The sequence below is a fragment of the Lissotriton vulgaris genome, chromosome 1_1 (assembly GCF_964263255.1).
Source record: "Lissotriton vulgaris chromosome 1_1, aLisVul1.2, whole genome shotgun sequence".
Taxonomy (NCBI): domain Eukaryota; kingdom Metazoa; phylum Chordata; class Amphibia; order Caudata; family Salamandridae; genus Lissotriton; species Lissotriton vulgaris.
Genome location: NC_141685.1, coordinates 1,703,954,680 through 1,703,978,270, shown reverse-complemented (window position 1 = coordinate 1,703,978,270; position 23,591 = coordinate 1,703,954,680). Strand labels below are relative to the sequence as shown.

General features: G+C 40.9%; 1 protein-coding gene across 3 annotated transcripts in view; it reads left to right on the top strand.

The window, feature by feature from the left end:
* Nucleotides 1-23,591, top strand: part of SFMBT2 (Scm like with four mbt domains 2) — a 916,952-nt gene that overhangs the window by 488,113 nt on the left and 405,248 nt on the right. For all 3 annotated transcript variants that reach the window (XM_086918957.1, XM_086918956.1, XM_086918958.1), the window contains one exon: nt 7,585-7,673. In XM_086918957.1, coding sequence (XP_086775083.1) covers nt 7,585-7,673 — 89 coding nt within the window. The remainder of the gene's footprint in view (nt 1-7,584; nt 7,674-23,591) is intronic.

The window sequence follows — 23,591 nt, the reverse complement described above, 5'->3', positions numbered from 1 at the left end:
CACGATCGAAAGCAGTAGAGTAGTCAATAAACGCCGCATACACTGTCTGTGTATTTCGTACGATGTATTTATCTAAGATAGTCTGGAGAATTGAAATATTATCAATAACAGAATGGTTTGGTCGAAATCCTGCTTGGTACATAGGTATTAAACCCTGCGAAAAGGCCCATTCTTTTAGTCTATCCAGAACCTCTGCAGCGAAGATTTTCCCTGTGGCGTCCATCAACGCTATTTGGCGGTAATTGCCAGCAATAGTTTTGCTCCCCTTTTTATAGATGGGAATTATGATACTCCCCTGCCACGACTTAGGTATTCTCCCAGTTTTGAAGATATAATTAAAAAGAGGTAGTAACATCTGACTCCACTCTTTAGGATTTTTTTGCAGGACCTTGATGGGTATTTGATCCGGACCTGACGCGGCGGTACTTCTTGCTTGTCTGATGTGCATTTCTATGGAAAATGCTGTAGTATTTGCTATCAAAGTAATATTATTTTCCGTAATAATGTCAGTAACTTTTCCGTCTGATTTGATTGAATTAACCTTGTAAAGGTCGCTCAGATAAATTTCCCATTCCTGCGGTGGGACTGGTATAGCATGTAATTTCTTCTTTGTTCCTGTCATTTTGGCAATTAAGGACCAGTATTTTCGTTGATTATACTTTTTAGCAGCAATTTGGAGATCTACCCAATTATTGTCTTGCAACATTATTTTATGGCTGTGCTTCTCTCTTCTCACTTTATTTTTTAGTTTGTTTATTTCTTGCTGAATCGAAGGAGAACATTTTAAGTATTGCCCTCGGATAAGTTTGTTCAGTATTTTAGTAGTCAAAGTTGTCCTGGTTATATTTTTGTTGTGCTTCTTGTTATTCCTATTTATATCTTGTCTTATCCTATCAGAGAGAGCGTCATTGAGTTTATTAATGATACATTCGAAGTTTATTATTAAATCGCCAGAGTAATTGCTAGTTAGTAGTTGACTATATATGATCATTTCGGTGATATTATCCAAAATTGCTGAGTTCCAAAAAATCCGCCTCTGATTGTTATTAATTTCAACAGTACTTTTATGGAACATAATTTGGTTTGTCCGGGAAAGATTAACCAGCCAACAAGTGTTTAAGTTTAAGAGAGCGTGGTCACTTTCATCTGAAAAGATGATACTCAAATGTGAAACTGTTTCCACTGACTCCATGCCACAGATTATATAGTCTATAATTGAAAAAGATCCGTTTCCTCGCCTTGTATAAGACGCCGGTATGTCTCCTTCGACGTTGCCATTTAGAATTGTCCCGTTGAGGTTTGGCAAACTTGCTAATAACAGTTTTCCTCTCTTGTCCGAAGCTTTTCCTTTGGGAAATATTAGAATGGAGAAGTCCAGTGATTCTTCTTCATAAAGATTTGCCCATTTTTTAATCTCGACATTCGAAATTTTTCCGTTCAGGTCACCCATGATTAGGTAGGACATGTTTGCACGATCTTCAATTATCTGAGCGATTGCTTCCATGGTATCCACAAAGATGACATCCTGATTGGTACCGGGAGGGGCAATCACAAAAAAGAGTAAAAAAGCCTTTTTTCGGTCTAGATTGTGTGTTTTCAGCGAGACCTTAGTACACTGAAATTTTTCAGAATTAGACTCAACTACTTCTTGGTCCCATAAGTATTCCTCGCTCAACAAAATTGCCAATCCACCTTTTGCATGGCCCCGGTTTATAGCTTTAGCAGGAATATCATAGACGTAGTAGCCCTTCTGATAGAAAGATTTTGTTGCCCAGGTTTCCTGCAAAGCCAGGATATCCGGTTGATTTTTAATAGCTTCAATCATTTTATTATTTTGTTTTTCCAGCCATGTTCCATGAAGTGATCTCCAAACCATTGTTAAACAGTAGGTTGTTGGTGGTGATGTGATTTGTTACTGTTTAATATCTCCGAGACCCAGGCCCAAGATTGTATTGATTTTTTGTCCTCTGTTACTTCTAGGTCTTGATTCCAGACTTTTCTTTCACCTTTATCCACATGAATTTTCAAAGTATCCTTTCTTGTACGAGTTGATCCTGAAACATCTAAGATGGGATTATTTTTGTAACAATTCTCATTTGGCATATTCAATTTTGAGCCAAAGAGGCCAGTGATCCTTTTCTTAAATTTACTTTCCTTTAGAACAGATCTTTCGAAAACATCGTAGCCACATTTGTGTAATATTTCTTTTTCTTTTAATATAATCCCTGGGAGTACCGATGACCAGAATGATACCTCCACTATTTTACAATTTTCTTTTATGGGAAAGGTCACCAGATCTATTTCTTTGCTGGTTAGAGATTGTAAAGGATGTATTTGCTGTAAAAGATTAATTATCCTTCCTCGATTTAGTGGCATATTATCGATTGGAAAGAGCTCTTCAAATTGTAAATGGTTAGTCGAGATTTGTTCTCCACCTAAGGGTATCTTGTTATCTCTTTCACTTAATCCCTTGTTTGTCTGTCCTGTTCTTTCAGTAAATATTGCTGGTATAAATTCGTTCGCTTTATGATTCAATAGCTTTACTGTAGGCATGGGCGAATTTTGCGAATCTCGCGTTCGCGAATTTTGCCGATTTGCGAACTCGCAATCCGCAAAATCCGCGAATTCTCGCGAATTTGCAGATTTTTTTTTTGTGTTCGCGCGGGTTTCTGCCAGTTCGCGAGGGTTTTGTACAATTTCGCAAACGCGAACTTACCTGTCGGGTCGCAAGTTTTGCGAACTTGTTGTTTCTACGTGTCCAGCCTGTTTGGGACACTCTTCTTCATCACTGCCACTCTCTGTCACCACTGCCACTCTCTGACTACTCATGCCACCCTCTGGCCCACCCATGCCACCCTCTGTTTCATCACAGCACCCTCTGGTTGTCCAGTGTACATTATTGTGGCAAAGCAAAGCACACCTTCCCTGCCTCAAGTGACCTGAATTAACTTGGGGCTGATTAATGTGTCACAGAATATTTTTTTAGCTGGCACCTGCTTCCTTAGTGCTTCCTGATTAGTGATCTTTTGCACTTGCTAAGTGCTTTCATTGTTGCAAAATTAGTTACAACACCTGCCCTGCCCCAACTGACAATATTGAATTAGGGGCTGATTAATGTGTCACAGGATTTGAACTTCCAGCCTGGCTCCTGCTTGTCTGCCTTAGCTGTAATTCAGGACCTTTGTGTAACTATTCTGAGGGTCAGAGCAGGGTCACATAATAGTTGCAAGTAGGCAACTGAACTCTGGAGGGGCCCCTCAGGAAGCACTACAGGAAATGGCTACTAATGATGAGCTTGAACTTTTGAACCTGGTAAGTAGTTTCAGTTTTGCTAAGATCGTATTTCTGCAATTTAGCGCTTATTCGCGGGGCGCGAAGTTGAACTGGGAAGCTGCGAACTCACGCGAACAGTGCGAGCAAGCCATAAAATCCGCTGCTCGCGGATTTGCGGATTTTGCGGGAAATTCGCGAATCTCGCGGATTGCAAATTTACCGAAAATCCGCAAAATCCGCGAGCGGAACGGATTTTCCGCCCATGCTTAATTTACTGATTGTGTATTTTTTCTGTCGCTAGTTGCCTCTACTATGGGTGTATTTGATATTATATTGTCAGCTTGTCCCTCTTGATTTTTTTGAGGAGTGATTATATTTTTGAATTTTAGCTTACGAGTTTTCTTTTTATTGATTCTTCTTAGCGGCTTCCTTCTCCTACTTTTTCTCTTTTCTTCTTGATTAATTTTTATTTGGTGTAACTTATCACCACCACCATCGTCAGGAGTAAGTTTGGTAGAGTTTCCTGATTCTTCCTTGTCAAGCCCAGTCTTTTGCAAATTTATTGTATTAGGAACCGAAAAAATGGGATACTGTTTGACAGTGAGTAGGGCCTCTTCTCTAAATAGTTTTTTCAAAGAGTATATTTTGGCATCCTTAAGATTTTTCCGGATTTTCTTATTTGTTTTTTCTAGTATTATTACTTCAGTTGTTTGGGTACTAATGTCACATTTTATTTGGGGCTCAGTACTTTTGATGAAGTTTGAAGAATTATTGTTGTTAACCTGCTTCGCATCATATGTTTGTTGTTTGTTAGTAGCATCTGCAGGTTCTTTTTTCCTTTTTTCTTCTACGAGAAATTTCAATATGCCAATTTGCACATCTAACGTTTGATCAGAGTTTTCCAGGATGTGACCTAAAAATGAAAGGACCGATTCTAATATTTCTTGAAGAGAATAAAGAGCCTTTGACATTGGTGTTGCATTATTTATTGAATTGATGTTTTTAAGAAAAAATGGGTCCAGAGAAGAATCAAGAACTGGATCATGTTCTAATGGTTTTTCCTGGGACCTGGTGAATGACTTATCTGGATTTGACTGTAGTTCTAAGTTATTTTCCATCGACTTCGTGTCATTTCCATAAGGATCCTCAATACAAGAAAGGCTACCTATTCGTTTTATAGGTGTTAAAGATGTTAAATGTAAGATCTCATGAGTCGGAATTTGTGATTCCTGTGTTGAAAGTAATATCTTTTGGTTAGATTCAAGTTCCAATACACTAGAATTTTGAATAGTTTGATGGTCCGGGTCGGGCAATTCTTTTACCTCCTTAATTTTTGAAGTCTCACTATTTGTTGATATTTCCCATACATGAAGAGGAGCTTGCTTTTTTGGAGATAGGGCTAAAAAATAATTACTAATTGCAGGAGTTCTAGTCATTCGTCCTTGTTTAACTGCTTTGTCAGAAGAGTTTCTAACTGCTTCCTCAGTGCCCATTCGCTTCATATATATTGTGCGAGATCTTAGCTTTTTGTAACCCATTTTGATTTCCTGGAAGAAGCTTGAGTAGTATAGGTAATACTTCCTTATCCGTTGGTGTTTATTGAGCCAACTGCTCAAAAAGTCGTCTCCCGTCTGGAGACTCAAATGATCAGATGTTGCACTTACCACTCTGGTGTGAGTTCCTTCTCAACCCCAGGATACAATGATCTAGTAGGTCGCAAAAGTTGAAAATGTAAATGTAAATAAGGTGGCCCGTCCCGTCCTAGTACGTCCCCGGACGGCCACAGACGGCCCTTTGCCCGGGCTTCGCCCCGTGCTCCGTCCCGCGCGCGTCCCGCGGTGCGCGTTACGGGGTTTATTTAAATAGAGTGGGAGATTGTGGGGGCGTGGCACTGGGAGGGGGCGTGGCTCACGCGGGAAGAGGACCCAGCTGGGGGTGTTGAATGCTGGTCCTCGCAGTCCCGGGGCCGGCGCCTCTCCCTCCTCTGCGGCCACGGAGATGGTACGAGCTTTCAAACAAGTTCAGCAACAGGTAGGACCCTCGTCAGCTACTCCAGTAGCGTAGGTCAATTACAACAGCAACAACTTCCTCTGAGCGAGTGGCTCCCGCGAAGCGGGGGCCACGAGAAGTTATCGGCAAATGGCTGGGGGCGTGGCACTCGGAGGGGGCGCGGCTCACGCGGGAAGAGGACCCTGCTGGGGGTGTTGAATGCTGGTCCTCGCAGTCCCGGGGCCGGCGCCTCTCCCTCCTCTGCGGCCACGGAGATGGTACGAGCTTTCAAACAAGTTCAGCAACAGGTAGGAGCCTCGTCAGCTACTCCAGTAGCGTAGGTCAATTACAACAGCAACAACTTCCTCTGAGCGAGTGGCTCCCGCGAAGCGGGGGCCACGAGAAGTTATCGGCAAATGGCTGGGGGCGTGGCACTGGGAGGGGGCGCGGCTCACGCGGGAAGAGGACCCAGCTGGGGGTGTTGAATGCTGGTCCTCGCAGTCCCGGGGCCGGCGCCTCTCCCTCCTCTGCGGCCACGGAGATGGTACGAGCTTTCAAACAAGTTCAGCAACAGGTAGGAGCCTCGTCAGCTACTCCAGTAGCGTAGGTCAATTACAACAGCAACAACTTCCTCTGAGCGAGTGGCCAGTATACCATAATTTTGCTCTGATACTTAGCTTTGTGTTGCCCCAAGTTCTACCCATTATGTGGGAAAATAAAAAGGGGAGACTGAACAACATAACATTTAACAAGCATGGTTTCAAAAATTGATGAGCCAACTTTTCACTTTGGGTGCCCCAAGGATCTTTCTATCTTGCCCATCTAGTTCATGACACATGGGAACATCGCTCATCAGTAATACATTCGCTAATCCAGGTGGTATGGACTCTAGAACTCTATATTTTAAATGATAGACAACTTTGTCAATTTCAGCTCCTACACTCTGGCGCTTCCCCCTGGTGTTTATTCTTGCCGAATCTCCCATATTCTTGTTTCAGGGAGAACATAAAAACATATTTGTTTTCACCTTGGTTTTTTCTTAGCCTCCAGGTTTCTTTTCTTTGATCTACACTGCAATCGGCGTTTCTTTGGATTTACATTATCTGTACAGCGAATAAGACCGTAACTAACATATTATTCTTATTTAATAACATTGTCACAAGGATCAGGATTGTATTTGAAAAAAGCAATAAAACCCTTCTTGATATTTATTTTATTTTTGCTACTTTGGTAAGTTGTTTATTGGACTGTGTTCTTAATCTTCTGAAGAATTCTTTGTCGGTCATAACGAGAATCCTTCTATGGCTACGTGCCATGAACTGATAAGAAATTGTTCCATTATTACCACAGCCAGCGAGAAAACTGATGGTGCAATGTACAGTGCTGAGTAGAATCAGTTACAGTAATACACTTCTGTTGGGCACTCCAGATTATCCACTTACAAGGTTACACAGCATGGTAGTGATGGCTGCCAAACAGGCACTGAACAAATTCAGATTTGATTCTACTTCAAGTACCTTGAAGGAGCCTTAGTTGGACCAGTCAATGAAAGAAGTATTTTTAAAGCCATGTGTATAGTCTATAAAGCTATAAATGGAACAGGATGAGTCTACTACCAAGGACATTCTCCCATTATAGACCTCTAAGGCCCTTACGATCTTCATCAGCAAACCTTGTTTCTGTGCCAAACGTTAGGAAAACAAGGATGGGCGGGAGAACTTTCCAAGTCAAGGCAGCTCCGTTATGGAACAGGCTGCCAAACTCCCTCAGAGCTAACCGAAATCTGATGAGTTTTAGGAAGAACAAAAAAATGTGGCTCTTGCCTAAGTAGAAGATGTAAGCCACTGTGCCTTCTGTTGCAACATTAAGAAAGGTTTCTTATGAGTTTTGGGTGGTTTGATAGTGCCATGATACCTGTCAAGGGAATGATGCGCTTTACTCATTGCTAATAATAATAATCTCACTGTAACTATATTTTAATAAAACCAAAATAAACAATAAGCAAAGTAGAGGATTCTGAAAGTTCACAATTTCATCATACTGTTTTTTTTTAAATCCGGCTAAAAATACAGTTTTTCAAAATGTGCTTAATAACTGGTTTCGAATAGGGGTAAACTTTGCAAAGTGGACACTTAAGACTATAGTCAGGGAGGGAGTGTTACAGGGGAGCCCAGAAAATCTCCCAAATCACTTAGACGATATTCATGGTTAGTCTTCTGACATTGGTCAGCTGAGGTCTAAAATTATGAATGAATGTCAATTTAGTAATATGGAAACCTGTTTTGATCTTTTAATTAATCTATTGTGCTGTTCTTTTTCTAGCAATTAAGGAGAAGTGCACAGATTGGACTGAATTTCTCATAAATGACTTGACAGGGTCAAGGACTGCACCTGCAAACCTATTGGAAGGGGTGAGTAATCAGTTATATATACCTGATATCTTACTAAGCTACTATAGTATTTAAACTAAGCCAGAAACATTTTTGTATGCAAGCCTAATATCATATACATTCCTATTATGGTGTCTCTCATATTTTGAGCATTTTTTGTTTTTCTCACGCTTGCACTTTTTGCATACTTTTTGCATTTGTGGTAAATCAATTTAAGTAGGAAAAGTAATGGAAACATTTCCAAATCATTGAGCAATTATCTCAAGTTATTTTGTGTACACTTGGGCATACAGCGAGTACCATTTTCACATAGAGTATCCTACAATTCTTTGAACAGATATGTTGCAGGACTTTTGTATTCATGGGCACATTTCAAATACAGTTTTCACAGAGACAACATTGAGCGGGGATGGTGCATACCTCATGTATAATTGTCATCTAGATTACCACACAAGCATAGTTTGTGTAATACGTATGATTTTCACAAAATATACGCATATTACATGTAGAAAAAAATATGCAATTTCAGCCCTTCATAGATTAAAACATTTGTTAAATTCAGAGTAGATATAGCATACATCTCCTTCAGTTCTCTTATGGGCTGTGGTGCAAGATAAAGTTGTAAAGTATTTCACACTATATGTTTCATATGCTCTTCCTATTCTCATAAAGTCATTACAATTTATGGCTTTTCCAAGATTGCACTAAGGTTTTGCAACAATGTCACAAGCAGTTGATGCCTGTGATTGGTGGATATTGTGCTGTCTGACCCATCATAGAGGACTGCTAGGGGGTCTGATGGAATCAGGTTTAATCCACAGGTTGAGGATAAAGTTGTCCAAATCTCATCCCCGTAATGTTTCATGTTTTGGCAACTCTACAATATGTGGATCAAATTGCAGTCAGTCTGTTTGCAATTCCAACATTCAGAGTGGAGAAGATCAGCTTTATGTGGGCACTTAGTGTAGTGTAGTTCCTAGGAATCCCCAGGAGCTCACTGAGCTCCGGAATTGTACCGGACTGCCTCAAAGTATGACAAGTCATGCCACTGCTAAAAAAAACAGGTCTACGTACCAAGGAGCTGAATAATTTCAGACCTGTATCGAACCTACCTTTTTTTATCCAAACTCATGGAAAGATGTTTACTCCCACAGTTGACCCAACACCTGGATAACCTCAATCTACTAGATCCCCATCAATCGGGCTTTAGAAAGGGATGCAGCACGGAATGAGCTATCCTTAATGTTATAGACGACCTACTCAAGTCACTCGACTCGGAGAAATGCTGCCTTCTCATCCTCCTAGATCTATAGGCAGCATTCGATACAGTTGATCACAAATTGCTCACCAAGGGTCTACAGGAAAGGGTCGGTCTACAAGGGACGGTCCTCCACTGGTTCTCTTCCTTTCTCCACAAATGAGCACAAATAATAAAAATGAAAAACTTCGAATCTGACCTCCACCCCGTCATCAGAGGTGTTCCACAAGGGTCAGTACTTTCCCCTCAGCTCTTCAACATTTACATTGAAACCCTTACTTCTCTACTCAGGAAATCCAGCATCCACTTTCATTTACATGCAGCTTTATCTGGAAACCACATCAATCGACGACATCCAGAGACTTAACACGCTCCATGAGGTTCAACTCTGGCTCACAAACAACCACTTGAAACTCAATCAAGAAAAAACGGAAATACTCCTCATTTCCAACAAAGATGAAAACCCACAACTCGAAGAATGACTTAAAGCCATTGATGCCCTCAATGGTAACCTCACCTTGAAGGATTCAGTAAAATCTCTAGGGATCACCCTAGACCCAAAACTGGATATGAAGAAACACATCACAAGATTCACTAAAAGTGCCTTTCTCAACCTGAAACCACTTTACAAAATAAAACCCTTCTTCCCACCCAAAGACCTTCAACAAGCCACCCAAGCACTGGTCCTCTCCAGAATAGACTACGGGATTGCTACCTTGACTGGGATAGCAAAATCACACCTTGCCCCCCTGAGGACAACCCTCAATGCAGCAGCCAGAATGGTCACTGGAATGAAGAAATTCAACCATATCTTTCCAGCTCCCAGAGAGCTCAGATGGCTCCCAGTTGAGTTGCGAGCCAGCTTCAGAACAGCCTGCCTCACACATAAATGCCCGGAAACACAGGCAAACCGGAATATCCGGCTGCCAAACTCATAAGAGCAGGCCAGTCCAGAAGCCTCAGAAGCTCCAACTCTCTACTACTCATCCCGCCAAAAACTCACAAGCACAAAACCAAAACCAAATATTTTGCCGGGAAAGCTCCAAAAATCTGGAACTCCATCCCACCCCACATCAGAACCACCCCCTTTTTTCCTAAATTGAAGAGCCTACTCAAAATCCTCTTCCTCGACCGATCTTGAGAGGACTGACAGAGCACAGGTAGCTCCTTAGCCGACACTCCATCTTACCTAAATTTCGAGACGGACAACAATGACTCGGATCAAGAAAACTTCTTTTTTTTTTTATAAACGGTTTAATTATCTAATGCGCTCGAATGATCATCAGACTTGGCTTACTCCCTCCTCTCCTCTGCCACTTCGCCCATATTCTTGCTCCCTTCCCTCCCCTAACCTCCATGTTCCACCTTCCTCCTGTATCATATGTTTGCACTTTATTGTATTTGCTGTGAAGCGCTCTGATACCCTTGGGTCTAGCAAGCGCTATACAAAACTCCTAAAATAAATAAAATAAAATAATACATTTTGGACGACCTAAACTGAGGGCTTGGTGTTCAAACCACTTCCGGACACCCCCACAGGATATGTCAGCCATTAGACCAGCTAGCTCTACAGTGCCACTACCACCCCACTGTATCTTACAGTGGTGTAGGTATTTCTGGCAACCAGTGAACATGACAACCCTGATTCCTCAGGGATCATGGATCGTGGAAAACAGTACAGTACTTTTTGCTTAGTCACTCATGCTCAGAAAGTACACAGGATGGCGATTAGGATGTTTCAATAAGTATTTATTGGTCCAGCATCAGTCTTGTGTAAATCATATGTGCTGCGACAATCAAGAGACAAACACATACAAAAGAGATTGCAAGTACCAATATAGTAAATAATAGATACATTTCTACCGTAGTGCTTGTAGAATGAACATAAGCAGTTCAGATAAAAACAGCAGGACTTGCATATTCCTAAAATGCATGCACTAAGCAATTTGCCTAAATGTACCTAGCCTAGATCTGTATGTGTAGCATGTATATGTGCACATGTGTTTGGTCATGTGTTTGGTCATGCACTGAGAAAAACACACTATGCTTCTTGAGTATCCATGCACATTCTTTTATTGTATTGTCCTTTTTACGGACACTTGAAACAGTTCATCTTCAATCTGAATGATAATCGCTTTCAGAGAACATCATATATTGGATTACAAATCTTCATTTTTTCGCTCCTTCAGGGCTGTTAATAATAAAGAGCACACCACAGTTAACAACTGGAGTTATTCAAATAATGATCCAAACGGGATTGTAAAAAAAAAAAAAAAAGATACACAAGAAACAACAGAAAAAAATCTTTTAACTTAACACCACAGCTTGTATGTGGGTAACATACTGACATATATAACAATATATATTATTAAATATATATAAGCATACAAATAGAGACCTCAGGGGGAAAAACAAAAAAATTATTCTTTAGCCTCCAACCTAAAATATTGGCATATATACAGTTTGTCCCATGGGACAACATAAAACACAACAACATAAAATATGAACAGATATAATTAAATCAGATAAAAATTTCATAATATACATTCACATATTAATCTTTATAATAGCAACATTCCTTTATGACTGCAATATTTATTTAAGATTGAACTTATGCACATGTTAGCATCCTAGTACCTAAATGCATGATATATCTGATGTGAAGTTTCACTCGATATGTTCTTATGGTCAATAAATGAAAACTAGCTTAAAAGATTTAATTCATTCAAGGAAAGTTTCTATCCGAACTTTTGACAAGAGGTTCCCAAATAATCTTTGTGTAGTTTCCAATAGTAACTTCCAATAGCTACATAAATAAAAAGATAAATAAAATTAAGCATTCATTCAAACTAAGATATACAAACACAGACCTGACTAATATATTGCTAGACTAAGGCAATTGGCATCGGAATCCTACAAGTACGCAAACCCGTCAAAATTAAAACGCGAAGCTGCATGTAATGTCTTTGCACATCGTTTAAGAGAAAACATGAACCTAGCTGATCGCAGAAGCAAAACACAAAGCAGTGGTTTGGTGTAGGTAATTAGGCCCCACTTAGAGAGTCTCCCAGTTTGATTTGGTGTAGATGTTATCTCTTACGGTGCTATAAGGCAGAAGGAACCACTTAATCCTTCCCAAAAATGAGCATACGCTTCTAACAGAAACAACTCCTTAGCACACGTATATCACAATACAGTTATGTTTAGGCGTTGCCACCCCTTTGACACAATCACAATACGTAGTTCTTGGTTAGTGCACGTATTATATTTATTCTTGAATTCTGGAAGTTCTCCACACAGCCGACACGTGTTTCGTCGTGACTGGGAGTGTAACCCAACGACTTTTTCAAGGCTGTAAAGGTCAAAATAAACAAACAAAATATATGTTGCCATTTTCATATGAACTTTTTTGGCCATAAATTATAATCTTAACTCAATATTACACAGTTTTTGTGGCCCCTTCCATGCAAAATTCCACTCCAGTGTCTAATTGATAAGTTACAAAGTACATTATCCAACATTTCTCCTCATTGAGAAATACAATCCACGTCCTGATAAGTAAACACACTATAAGGTATCTTATCTCATCTCTTTGATTTAAAATCACAATTTAATTGACATTTCTGTTGTTATATAACACATAATGTACCTCCATTAACGTAAAGAGGTCTATGATCCTGTATAGGATGGAGAGATCATGTACGCGAGTAGACTTATTAAGGCGTGGGTTTTGTCAAACAGGGTGATATGCGATACCCGGTGGCTGCTCACATGTCAATCTGCCCCGCACAAACAACACATCGAATGTTTGAATTTTTTGGAATAGAACATACACCAAGACACCCTAGAGGTGGGAATAGAGAGCTAACACTGAGACAGAGAGAAGCTCTATGGATCATAAAAATGCGGAGTGTAGAACATGGTTTAAACATTGACCATGAGCTACATTACTTCCTAGGGAGATGACTGATATAATAACTCACAGGTGAACACTAGGAATGTAATAAACACGTGTCGGCTGTGTGGAGAACTTCCAGAATTCAAGAATAAATATAATACGTGCACTAACCAAGAACTACGTATTGTGATTGTGTCAAAGGGGTGGCAACGCCTAAACATAACTGTATTGTGATATACGTGTGCTAAGGAGTTGTTTCTGATCGCAGAAGCACATTGATAGACAGAAAGCATATAAGTTTGCCGATATTGTGTATGGAACACTAAAAAAAATATATATTCAAATTTCAAATTCCCAAACACAACTGAATATAAGTAACGGATCCCAAAGAAAGAAAGCTAAACTCAGGTCAACACCCTACTCTCCTTTATCCAGCAGTAGCTTCACATGAGTATATGTAGTGTCATGTCTGAATCCTAGCAAAAAAGTCTGTCTATATATACTCTCACAGGTTTAATTGAAAATCCGTTAGTACTTAATCGATAATTAAATTCAAAATAAAACCCATGGTTAGAAAAACCTTACACTGACCATTCAAAAGAACAATACCCCTAAGCTTAGCCCTATAAATCCTTAAACCATCTCTAAGCCAATTACGGACAAGATAAACAAAACCTAACTCAAACTAAATACTGTATTTAAGGAATTTGCAACAGAAAAGAAAAATAAAATTAATAAGGGGACAAAAAGATATATACAAGGAGAGCTAGAGTTTCGAACCTCTGCCCACTAAAGTAAAGACTATACAGAAAACTCATGTGAGCTATTTCAGCAGACTCCTTAGATACAAAATTCAAGACCATTTGCCAAATATCCAAAGGCACAAAAATAGAAAGAAAAGTACTCATACATAATAGGAAATCTCAAACCCATGAACTCTGCAATAGTAGACAATAAAAAAATGCAAATAAGCTATCGCAGTAGAATTCTTGCACATGAAAAACCAAAATCAATTGCCTAATATCTACACACACAGATGTACAGTGCTTCCAAAACTACAAGCATACTTGAAGCAACAGAAAATGTAAGCCGTCATAAATATAGAAAACAGCAAGAGGGAAAATAATATGTAGACTGTGCATAAGCACCAAAGCAAAAATAAAAGAGAATGTATAATAGACCCAAAAGGTTTTGGTCGTCTCTCAAACCCTCAACCTGCAGCATCAGACAAAGCGGTTTTAAGCACTTATGCTACTGAAGTCATCAAACACCAGAGTATATAATTCTCTGACCTGGTTGAGGCCAACAGTAAGCGTTTTCAGCTTTTTAATCCAATAGGTTTCCTTAATTCTGACCCTTTTCTCTCTATCTCCTCCTCTCCTGTCAGTTTTGTCTGATTTAATGCCAATAAAACGTATCTCCTGCCATTCTTTGGTCTTATGTTCCAAATTAAAGTGCATGGGTGTGTGGCATTTCAAATCTTTATTTGTTATGGCCCTAATATGCTCCTTCCATCTTTCTTTAAGCTTACGTGTGGTTGAACCTACATATTGTTTTTTACAGACACAATACATAATATACACACAGTGTGTGTGTTACAATTAACGTTAAACTATTTTTCTTCCACAAAGTTATAGAAAGTGATTGTGCTGTTAAGCACATTTTTACATCACATACATTTGGAACATTTATAGCATCCCACAGGTAAGGAACTTAACCAAGGTGTGACTGAGGAATCTCCTGTAGCAGGTAAGCAACTGACCGTTTCAATCAGACTAAGGATATTACGTAAGGTAGGCGCTTTCCTATACGTAATGAAGGGTTTAGCAGGGGGTATCTTATTTAGATCTTTATCACATCACAGGATACGCCAATGTTTCAAAAAACGACTATCTCCTTGTTGCCTCACTATATGTGGTGACAAAACATACATCCTTTCTTATTTGCATCCTTGTTAGAGATCCTCTTCCTGATATTAGATTTGAGAAGATTTGTTCTACAAATCTTACTTGCTCTTAATCTAGCTCTTTGTATTGTGTCCTCACGTTAACCCCTTTGTAGAAAACGCTTGGTGATATGTCCTTCCTCTGTTCTATAATCAGATTCCAAAGGACAGTTTCTTTTAGCACGTAAGAACTCTCCATATGGGATGTTCTCAATTTGTCTTTTGGGATTACCTGAGTCAGCATGTAGAACAGAATCAGTCAAAGTAGGTTTTCTGTACAACTTAGATAGCAATCTGCCATTCTCGTTGTAGATGTGCATATGTGTATGTAACCAATAAACCCCTAGGAAAGAACCATCCCCCTTACCTAATGTTTAGAGAACGAAGGATCCCATCTCTGCTTCAAGGATGACACCTTTCAAGGGATGTCAGACCATTGTGTGCCGAAGATTCGGCATGCAGGACCCTGTGTCAGCTTGGAAGGAATTCTCCTCTAATAAGCAGGGGGAAATAAGAGTCTTATATACTAGAGTGGTCACTCCAGGGTTTCTTCTAGAATTGATATGTTTTGAAAACAATTGATTATAAGTGTTTTTCCAAACAAAATCGATCATGCACAGCGGGCTGCTGGCCAAGGATGAAAAAAATGTGTAAACCCTTGTTAGATCTGGGGGACTCTAGTTGGCATAGGTAAGTACCTTTGTACAAATAGGGACCCTTACTTCTAGTCAAGGTAAGGGGGTACAAACTGTTAATAACCCCGGCTCACCCCCTTGGTAGCTTGGCACGAGCAGACAGGCTTATCCCCAAGGCAATGCGTAAAGTATCTGCACCAACACCCACAATGACATTATGAAACACCACAAATGGACACCACACGGTAGTTATGAAAATAAAGTTATCTTTATCTTAATTTAGGCAAGACCAAAAACGACATAGATCCAACATACACATTGAGCCCTTTATTTAAAAATGTCTCTTGCGAGGTTTCAAAAGCAATCTGAGTTCTGTAAAAGCAAAATTTCACTGTAACATTCCTTGTCTTACTTATAGCCACGTAAGTCAGTAGAAACTGTGATCTTAATCCTACAGTCTCTTGTAGCGTTACTCAATCTCTGTGCAGTAACAGCGGGGACTAGGAGGCTAAAACAAAGGCAGGGAGCCTGCCTTTCCGATGCGCTATATGCAGGGACTCCCAGTCCGTGTATTTAACAATTGCTCCCAATGCGCCGCTTGCTCCTCTCGCGGCTCCATCTCCCCGCGTTGGCTTCGGTTCTAAACCGCAGGCAGTTACCTTGGGCGTGCGGGGACAGGGGGCCGTCACTTCGATGTTACTCCGGGTGGTGCAGCTCCCCTTGCATCTCTGGCTGCGATCTCAGTGTTGATCGCTGGGCCAATCCCAGCGCGGCTCCATCGATGGAGCCTCCAGTCATGTGGTACCTCTTCCTCTCGCTGGGCCCAATCACAGTGCAGCAACGGTGGTCGAGCCCCCTGGTCATGTGGTACCTCTTCATCTTGCCGGGCCCAATCACAGAGTGGCAACAGTGATGACGTTGGCAGTCCCCGGGTCCGTGGCAGTGAACTCGGGCTTCCAGCGGTCTTGGGTTGCCCGAGCCAGGGGCGGCGATCCCAGTCTGGCCACATGCTTCAGGCAAGATGGGGGCTGGCCCTTCAACCTTTACAATGGCAGAACGAATACTGTGCAGGTCAGGCAGGCGGCACAAAGGGCTCACGCCAGTCCAGGGATTAACGTGCACGTCAGGCGGGTGGCATGAAGGGCTTCATGCCGGCACAAGGATTATTGTGCAAGTCAGGCAGACCGCACACAGAAGGCTAGTTTTATTCTGGGATCTATTGTAACCCTGTGTTCTCTAAATAGGACACCAGCTCATCTCAGGCCCTTGGAGACACTTATTCCGGGACGCAGCACACAGCAAAGTCCGCCTTTAACCAGGTGGGGGGAATACAGCACACAGCAAAGTCCCCTGTCCTCTTCCTTAGTAGTAACAGCAAACTGTAGGTCAACCCCAGAACACACAGCAAGGGCAGTCTTCCTTTCCAGTCTCTTCAGCTGATCTTCTTTGGCAGGGATTCCTCTTGTTGGCAAAAGTAGTCTAATTTTACTGGGGTTTCAGCACAGCTACTTATACCCCAAAAGTCTCTGTTCTTACATGTGTGAGGGGTCCAGAATCCATCCAAACCAGTTCTGGTTGCCCTCTGCCAGGGTATGTCTTCTTCCTTTGTGAGGGGAGGTCAGGGCCATCAGACACACTGCAGGAGATGGAGCCACCATTGTGGAAGGCAGGCACAGTCCTATTCAGGCCCAGGTGCAACTCCTCCCACCACTCTAAGTGTAGATAGATCTATTCAGCCTAGTGTTGACTCATCCAGCCTCATGCAGCCACCCCCAGCCCCTGTCACTCACAAACCAGACAGTCAATACACAAACAGGCCGAGGCACATAGAAAGTTTGGACAGGAAAACAGCCACTTTCTAACAGTGCTATTTTCAAACACAGAATTTAAAAACCATCTTTTCTAAAAGATGCGTTCTCAAATTCTGAGTTCAGGGATACAAGACTTCAGCGTCCCATCTTGCTCCTATGGGGAGATATGCAGGTATACATGGGACACATCATTCCCTATTCTATCCTATGTGCAAGATGGCCTTTCAATAGTGAAAGCAAATTTGGCAGTATTTCACTATCAGGACATGTTACCCACATAAGTACATGTCCTGCCTTTCACATACACTGCCCCCTGCCCAGGGAGGTACCTTGGGCCTACCATAGAGGTGTCCAATGTGTAAGAAAAGGGAAGGGTTAGGCCTAGCAAGTGTGTACACTGACCAGGACAACATGCCAGCTCACAGACTGCAACCAGATACTGTGGTGGCAGGCCTGAGACACCATTTTAGGGCTACTCAAGTGGGTGGCACAATCAGTGCTGCAGGCCCACTAGTAGCACTTGAATTACCATCCCTGTGCCCTTTACTAGGGACTTTACAGGTAAAACAAATATGACAATCATGGATATCCACTCATCATCTCAATTTAACCAGGGAACACTTGCACTTTGGCACTGATCAGCAATGGCAAAGTGCCCAAAGCATCTAAACCAGAAAAACAAAATCCAGCACAGTGTCAAAAATAAAGGAGGTAGAGGCAAAACTTCAGGGGAAACCACGCCAAGGATGCCAGATCTAACAACCCTTATACAGAATAAATATTCAGTGCCTGCGGACATGTTTGTGTGTCAGGTACAGAGATTATGGTAAACTCCGAAGAGACTGGTGTTGAAGTGACAGGCACAAGCTACTAGTTAAAAGGTAACCTGTTAATAAACGTTATTGTTGTTTGGATGGGACAATGTATGCATAAAGGGGTATAAATGACAGGACTATCCTAATGACATGACAGTAGAGGATCAAAACCATTTATGCAAAATTTGTAATAAAAGAACTTGATTACGGATTCACATAATAAGCTTGTCATGTGTGGTGAGCTGTCTTTTCCATTCCTCAAGTCAATATTCAAACTACAATATGTTTTATCAGAAGGATCTGCATGACAAAAAGAGTTACAGTAGTTTAAAGGTGATCTATTAATAGTCTACTTAGGCCAGATAAGATCCCTTTTAATCTTTCTGGTTTCTCTATGTAGAAATAGGCGCGGGAAGTTGAATGAGCAATAAAGTGCCTTTCCATTTTGTTTTTAGCTTGTCACATTTGCTGTAGGTTTGAAGACACTGGTTAAACGTCAGGCTATGTGATCTGAAAAATTGCTGGTCTTTTAACATGGAGATTAGTGTTTACTTTCTTACTCTGCTTGAAAAGTGAGAATTTTGTCAAGGGAACTATGTGACAGTCTTGCTGGGTACTAGAAGTGTGAAAGGAAAGGCTTTAGAATGTAGTTTATTTTTATCTAACACCAAACACATTTCAGGGCTCGTGAGTGTACTGTACAGATATTTCAAAATATATCCGAAGTTAGGTATGCTCAAATTAAGCACATTTGTATGTAATTCTAACGTGATGGGAACAAAGACTATTAGAAGATAAACAAATAGACACTTGACATGATGAAGCGCAAATGATATTCACTGAAACCCAATTTTCACACATTATCATTTGTGTACTACGTAATTTTATCAGCAAATCTGCATGTCTCTGCAAATATATTGGCTATTTCACGGAAAATGTGCTGTCTGTTAATGAGTGTACTATCATACCATGATCAAGTAATATAGTGGTGAAAATGAGCTTCAAAGGACATTATTGGCTGCATACTCCACCAACACCAATCGCCTGCTGAATGGGTGTGGCTCAATTCCTGAACTTTGTGTGACATTTGGATTTTTCACAAACCACATGACTTCAGTGATGTAACATTGATGAAACCACATTTAAACTGAGAATTATTCAAGCCCCACTGCATGTAGAGTCTTATGGGAGATAGCTGCATAGTTATAGATTGCCACCAGTCTGGTTTGTGTACTGTGTACCAGTTGACAGTATCTCTAATGTTCTGTTGTAGTGAGGGTAAAGTGAGTGTTTAGAATATTAAAGTCCAAAATACATCCATTTATTGTTAGTTAGTCTAATCTTTCAATGGCAGCAGATTTGCGCTCCTTCCAAGACACCTGGGAGCCCCCAAAGGTTATGACAATGTTGTGGCATAAAGGAGCTGAGGTGTGGAGCTCAGGGTCTATTGTTAAAATGTATGGGCTAACCTCCAGATTTTAACCATAGCGGCTACGATCCCACTGTTTATTTGCCAACATGGCTGCTAGTATCCACATAAGGGAATACATCTTGCTTGCTGTCTAGAATGTAACATTTAATCTTGATCCAAAATGGCTTGTGGGTGGATGTGGGTGTAGTTGTGACAGGTGGTTAGTAATGCAATAGGTTGCTATACGGGGCCATCGTAACTCACCCGCCTCTGTATCTGCATATTGTTTATGCAAATTCAGCCACTGTCTCAATTATCACCATATAGGTTTTGTAATTAACGTTGGCAATAACATTTTCTTTATTGTTAATAGTAACAGTCCTAGAACATTATTAAATATCCGGGCCAGTGCCATTTTGATCACTTAGGATCTGCCCCACGGGGAGAGGTGGAGCTGGCACCATTTCTCAAAGTATATTTCTGTTTTGCCCAATAGCTGTTAAAAGTTATCTTCCATCATCCCATCAAGGTATTAATTCAGATCTATGACCAAGTAGTGCATGCCCTTCTGTACCCACTTCAAGCAGATCGGCTGTACTAGCTCTAGTGGTGACATGGGATAGAGGCATTTACCCCTTATTTCACCCAGTTTACCTTACCTCCTGAGAAGTGAGACAAAGACTCTACTAGTTATATAAATGCCAGTAGGTATGTCCATGATTCAGAGAGTAATATGAGGTTATCTTTAGTCATCAATGGAGCACACACCGCTAGCCCCTCCTCCGGCTCTCCCCTCGGTACTCTGGTACGTGTAGTTCTTTAGTGGATCACCCAGGTGGGTGCAAGTCGGTACTTGTAAAACTGATGAATCTCTAGACCCGATACATGTCCTTTGACGGTTGCTTGGCGGCCTTCTCTTCCACCCCTAACTATTTTCTCTACTGATGAGGGAAGTTATCCCGAAACCCGAGCCATGTCTCGGGCGATATCCCAAAACCCGGGACATGTATCGGGTCTAGAGATCATCAGTTCAACAAGTACCTACTTGCACCCACTGGGGTGAACCACTCAAGAACTCCATGTACCAGAGTCCCTAGGGGCGACCCGGAGGAGGGGCTAGGGGTGTGTTTTTCATCCCAACGCACTCCTAGGTTCCTATCAGAGCTAAGTGGGGATGGCTGATTAAAAAAGAGCACCTCAGTTTTACCTGCATTTAGTCGTAAAAAATTGAGGTCCATCCATTTAGCTATGTTTCTCATACAGGTTTTGAGGGGTTCAAAGGCATTGAGCCTTCACAAAACCATTCATGCTCTTTATACAAGAATGTTTATTTCTGCAATGCCTCCATGGTACATTCGACCACACACCTTCCGTTCTAGTTCCCTTAATCATGTAGCAGTTCCTAAATTTAGAAAGAACATACTGGGCATATCGTCCGCATAGGATGTCGTTTTAATTCCCGTGCAGGAGATCAATTTAGCCAAAGGGAAAAAATAAACGTGTATGTATCGGGTCTAGAGATCATCAGTTCAAGAAGTACCTACTTGCACCCACTGGAGTGAACCACTCAAGAACTCCATGTACCAGAGTCCCTAGGGGCGACCCGGAGGAGGGGCTAGCGGTGTGCGGTCCATTGCGATTGTTTCTAATATGAGGTTATCGCCTGCATAAAGCATTACGCCTGCCCATGAGGGCATTCCCTTAAATTCATACGATAGGATGGCAATCACCGATTGTTCAGGAGCCAATAATTTCATTTCATTTCAGATTATGTATAGGACACAATATCCCCAGAAAAAGTGTCCTTGCACTCGAACGTAACCCAAAATCAGAGAGATCAACAGCATGGTTGCAAATAGGTATATATTCTTTTGTTTGCAGAACTAGGTTTTTCTGTTTCCTCAAATGGAGAGAAATAGTGTTCCAAGACTAAGATATGACCACAGAAAGAGCACGTCTGCCCAGTATGTTCTTTCTAAATTTAGGAACTGCTACATGATTAAGGGAACTAGAACGGAAGGTGTGTGGTCGAATGTATCATGGAGGCATTGCAGAAATAAACATTCTTGTATAAAGAGCATGAATGGTTTTGTGATGGAGACATAAAGCTTTAAATAGACTCCTTTTAGGAACTGTAAGCGTATGAAGCCGGGCCACATGTGATGAAATCGAGCAACATATATTTAGTCCTAGGACCACACAGGCAGCAGCACTCTGAACTACCTGGAACCTTTCAGTGAGATCACAGGGAAGACCTACAAACAGGGAGTTACAGAAATCTATTCTGGACATAATCTAATTGTGTGCCAGAAATTTCCTTGAGGAGATTGGCAAGTATGGGCGAACTTTCCTAGCTATCCCAAACAGACAGAAACAAGTAGAAGTTAAGGTTTATATTATTTTCAAAGAAAAGCCTTTCTTGCCTGTTGAAAGATTTCTTGCCTTTTTGGGCAGGGTGAGAAGTGACCCTACATTTTTAGCCCACCACTCAGAGGTCCATTGAGACGGGTTGACAAAAATAAGGATTTCGGTTTTGTTGGTATTCAGAACCAAAGAGTTGTTCAATAAAACAAGTGAGTTTGTTGAAATTGAAACACTTTGCTATTTAGCCTGAGAATATGTGCATAGTCTATAGGTGGAAACAGTAGAGGGATCGGCCTTAGTTTTTTATAGTCAATGTAATCAGGGCTGATTTCCAAAAGAAGATGTGAACAGCATGGTCAACAGAGGGGTAACTACAGTAATCCTCTTCTTAAACTTTTAACTTTTATAATTGGCGTGGAGCTAGCTGTGGATCAAATTGAGAGAATGAGGAAAGAGAAGTCGGTTTATCTATCAGTTGATCAACAGTGGCTAGATTAAAAATGGACAAACAAGGATTAAGAGCTATGAAAGAGCAATCAGTCTCTACTGAGCTAGGTGGCCCTGGAGCAGGCACCTTCAAACTCCAAACCATTTTTACATTTTTGTTTATAGAAAAAAATAATGTCGGGTATTTGGACTGAAGAATGCCATCATGAAAATAATTGGATCTGGCCACTTTCTTTTTTTGGTATTTTTATAACAACACAGTAGCACTTTATACCAGCAAGTTCCAGCTAATATGAAATGTTCCTACATTTCCTTCAAAGCTTTTTGCATTGCCATTCATTCAGCTGCATATAAATCCTCAATAAACTATTTGAATGAATGAGTTTGCTGAACGGAGGTTTTAAATGGAATCAAGTCATCAAATGAATTACTGAGCCATATAATAAACATCTCTTTGTTAGCCTCAGTGATTTCAGGAGCCAAAATGGGACACGATGAATAAGTAGAGCTGACCATTGGTCCAAATTTACTTTGGCCCATGGATGACTTAAAAAGGAGAATTGGTTCTCGGATGAATCTCCCTATGAAAACCATAAGGAGAAAAAGAATAAATTATGTTCTGTCTATTGCAATGTTTGAGTGACACAAAAGTGGACTGAAGAACAGGGATGGGACAATCCATTGTATGTGCAGCTTGGCGAGGATTTACATTTAACAACGTCAGACAATTAGCATTTTTAATAGAAGACATGGAAAATAAAGACTTTTTAAACTGGTCCTTAAATATACGAGCAAAACATACCCAGCCACTCTCCCCACTCAATGTGCTTTCTTGCTCAACCAAAGGGAGTAGCAAATGAGATTCCTGGGCTGTAGTCTCTTTTTTGACCATGATTCAGTAATATGAAGAACATCTAAATTATTATCACTAATCAACATCTGGACTTCAATACTGTGGTTAACTAATGAGAGGACTCTAGGGAGAAAACATTCTATATATTTTCTAGAAAAAGAAGAAGTGAAGTGCACCTTGGGAGCCGCATTGTTCACAGGTTCCAGATTTATTTCCTCCTGTTGATGATTGCTAGTCTGTTTGAGACAGGGAAAGGAAGAATAAACTAAAATCAGATAAGGAGGAGGGCACTGACTTAGAGACCAATGTTGGTATGGTAAACAAATAGTCATGACTATCTTGGGCTTTAAAACTGGCAGAATATTTGGTCTTAGTCCCGGCAGAGGCCCACGCTTACCACCTCTGGTAACTTGGCACAGAGCAGTCAGGCTTATCTAAAGAGACAATGTGTAAAGTATTTGTGCAATAACCACACACATGAAAACACCGCAAAAAGACACTG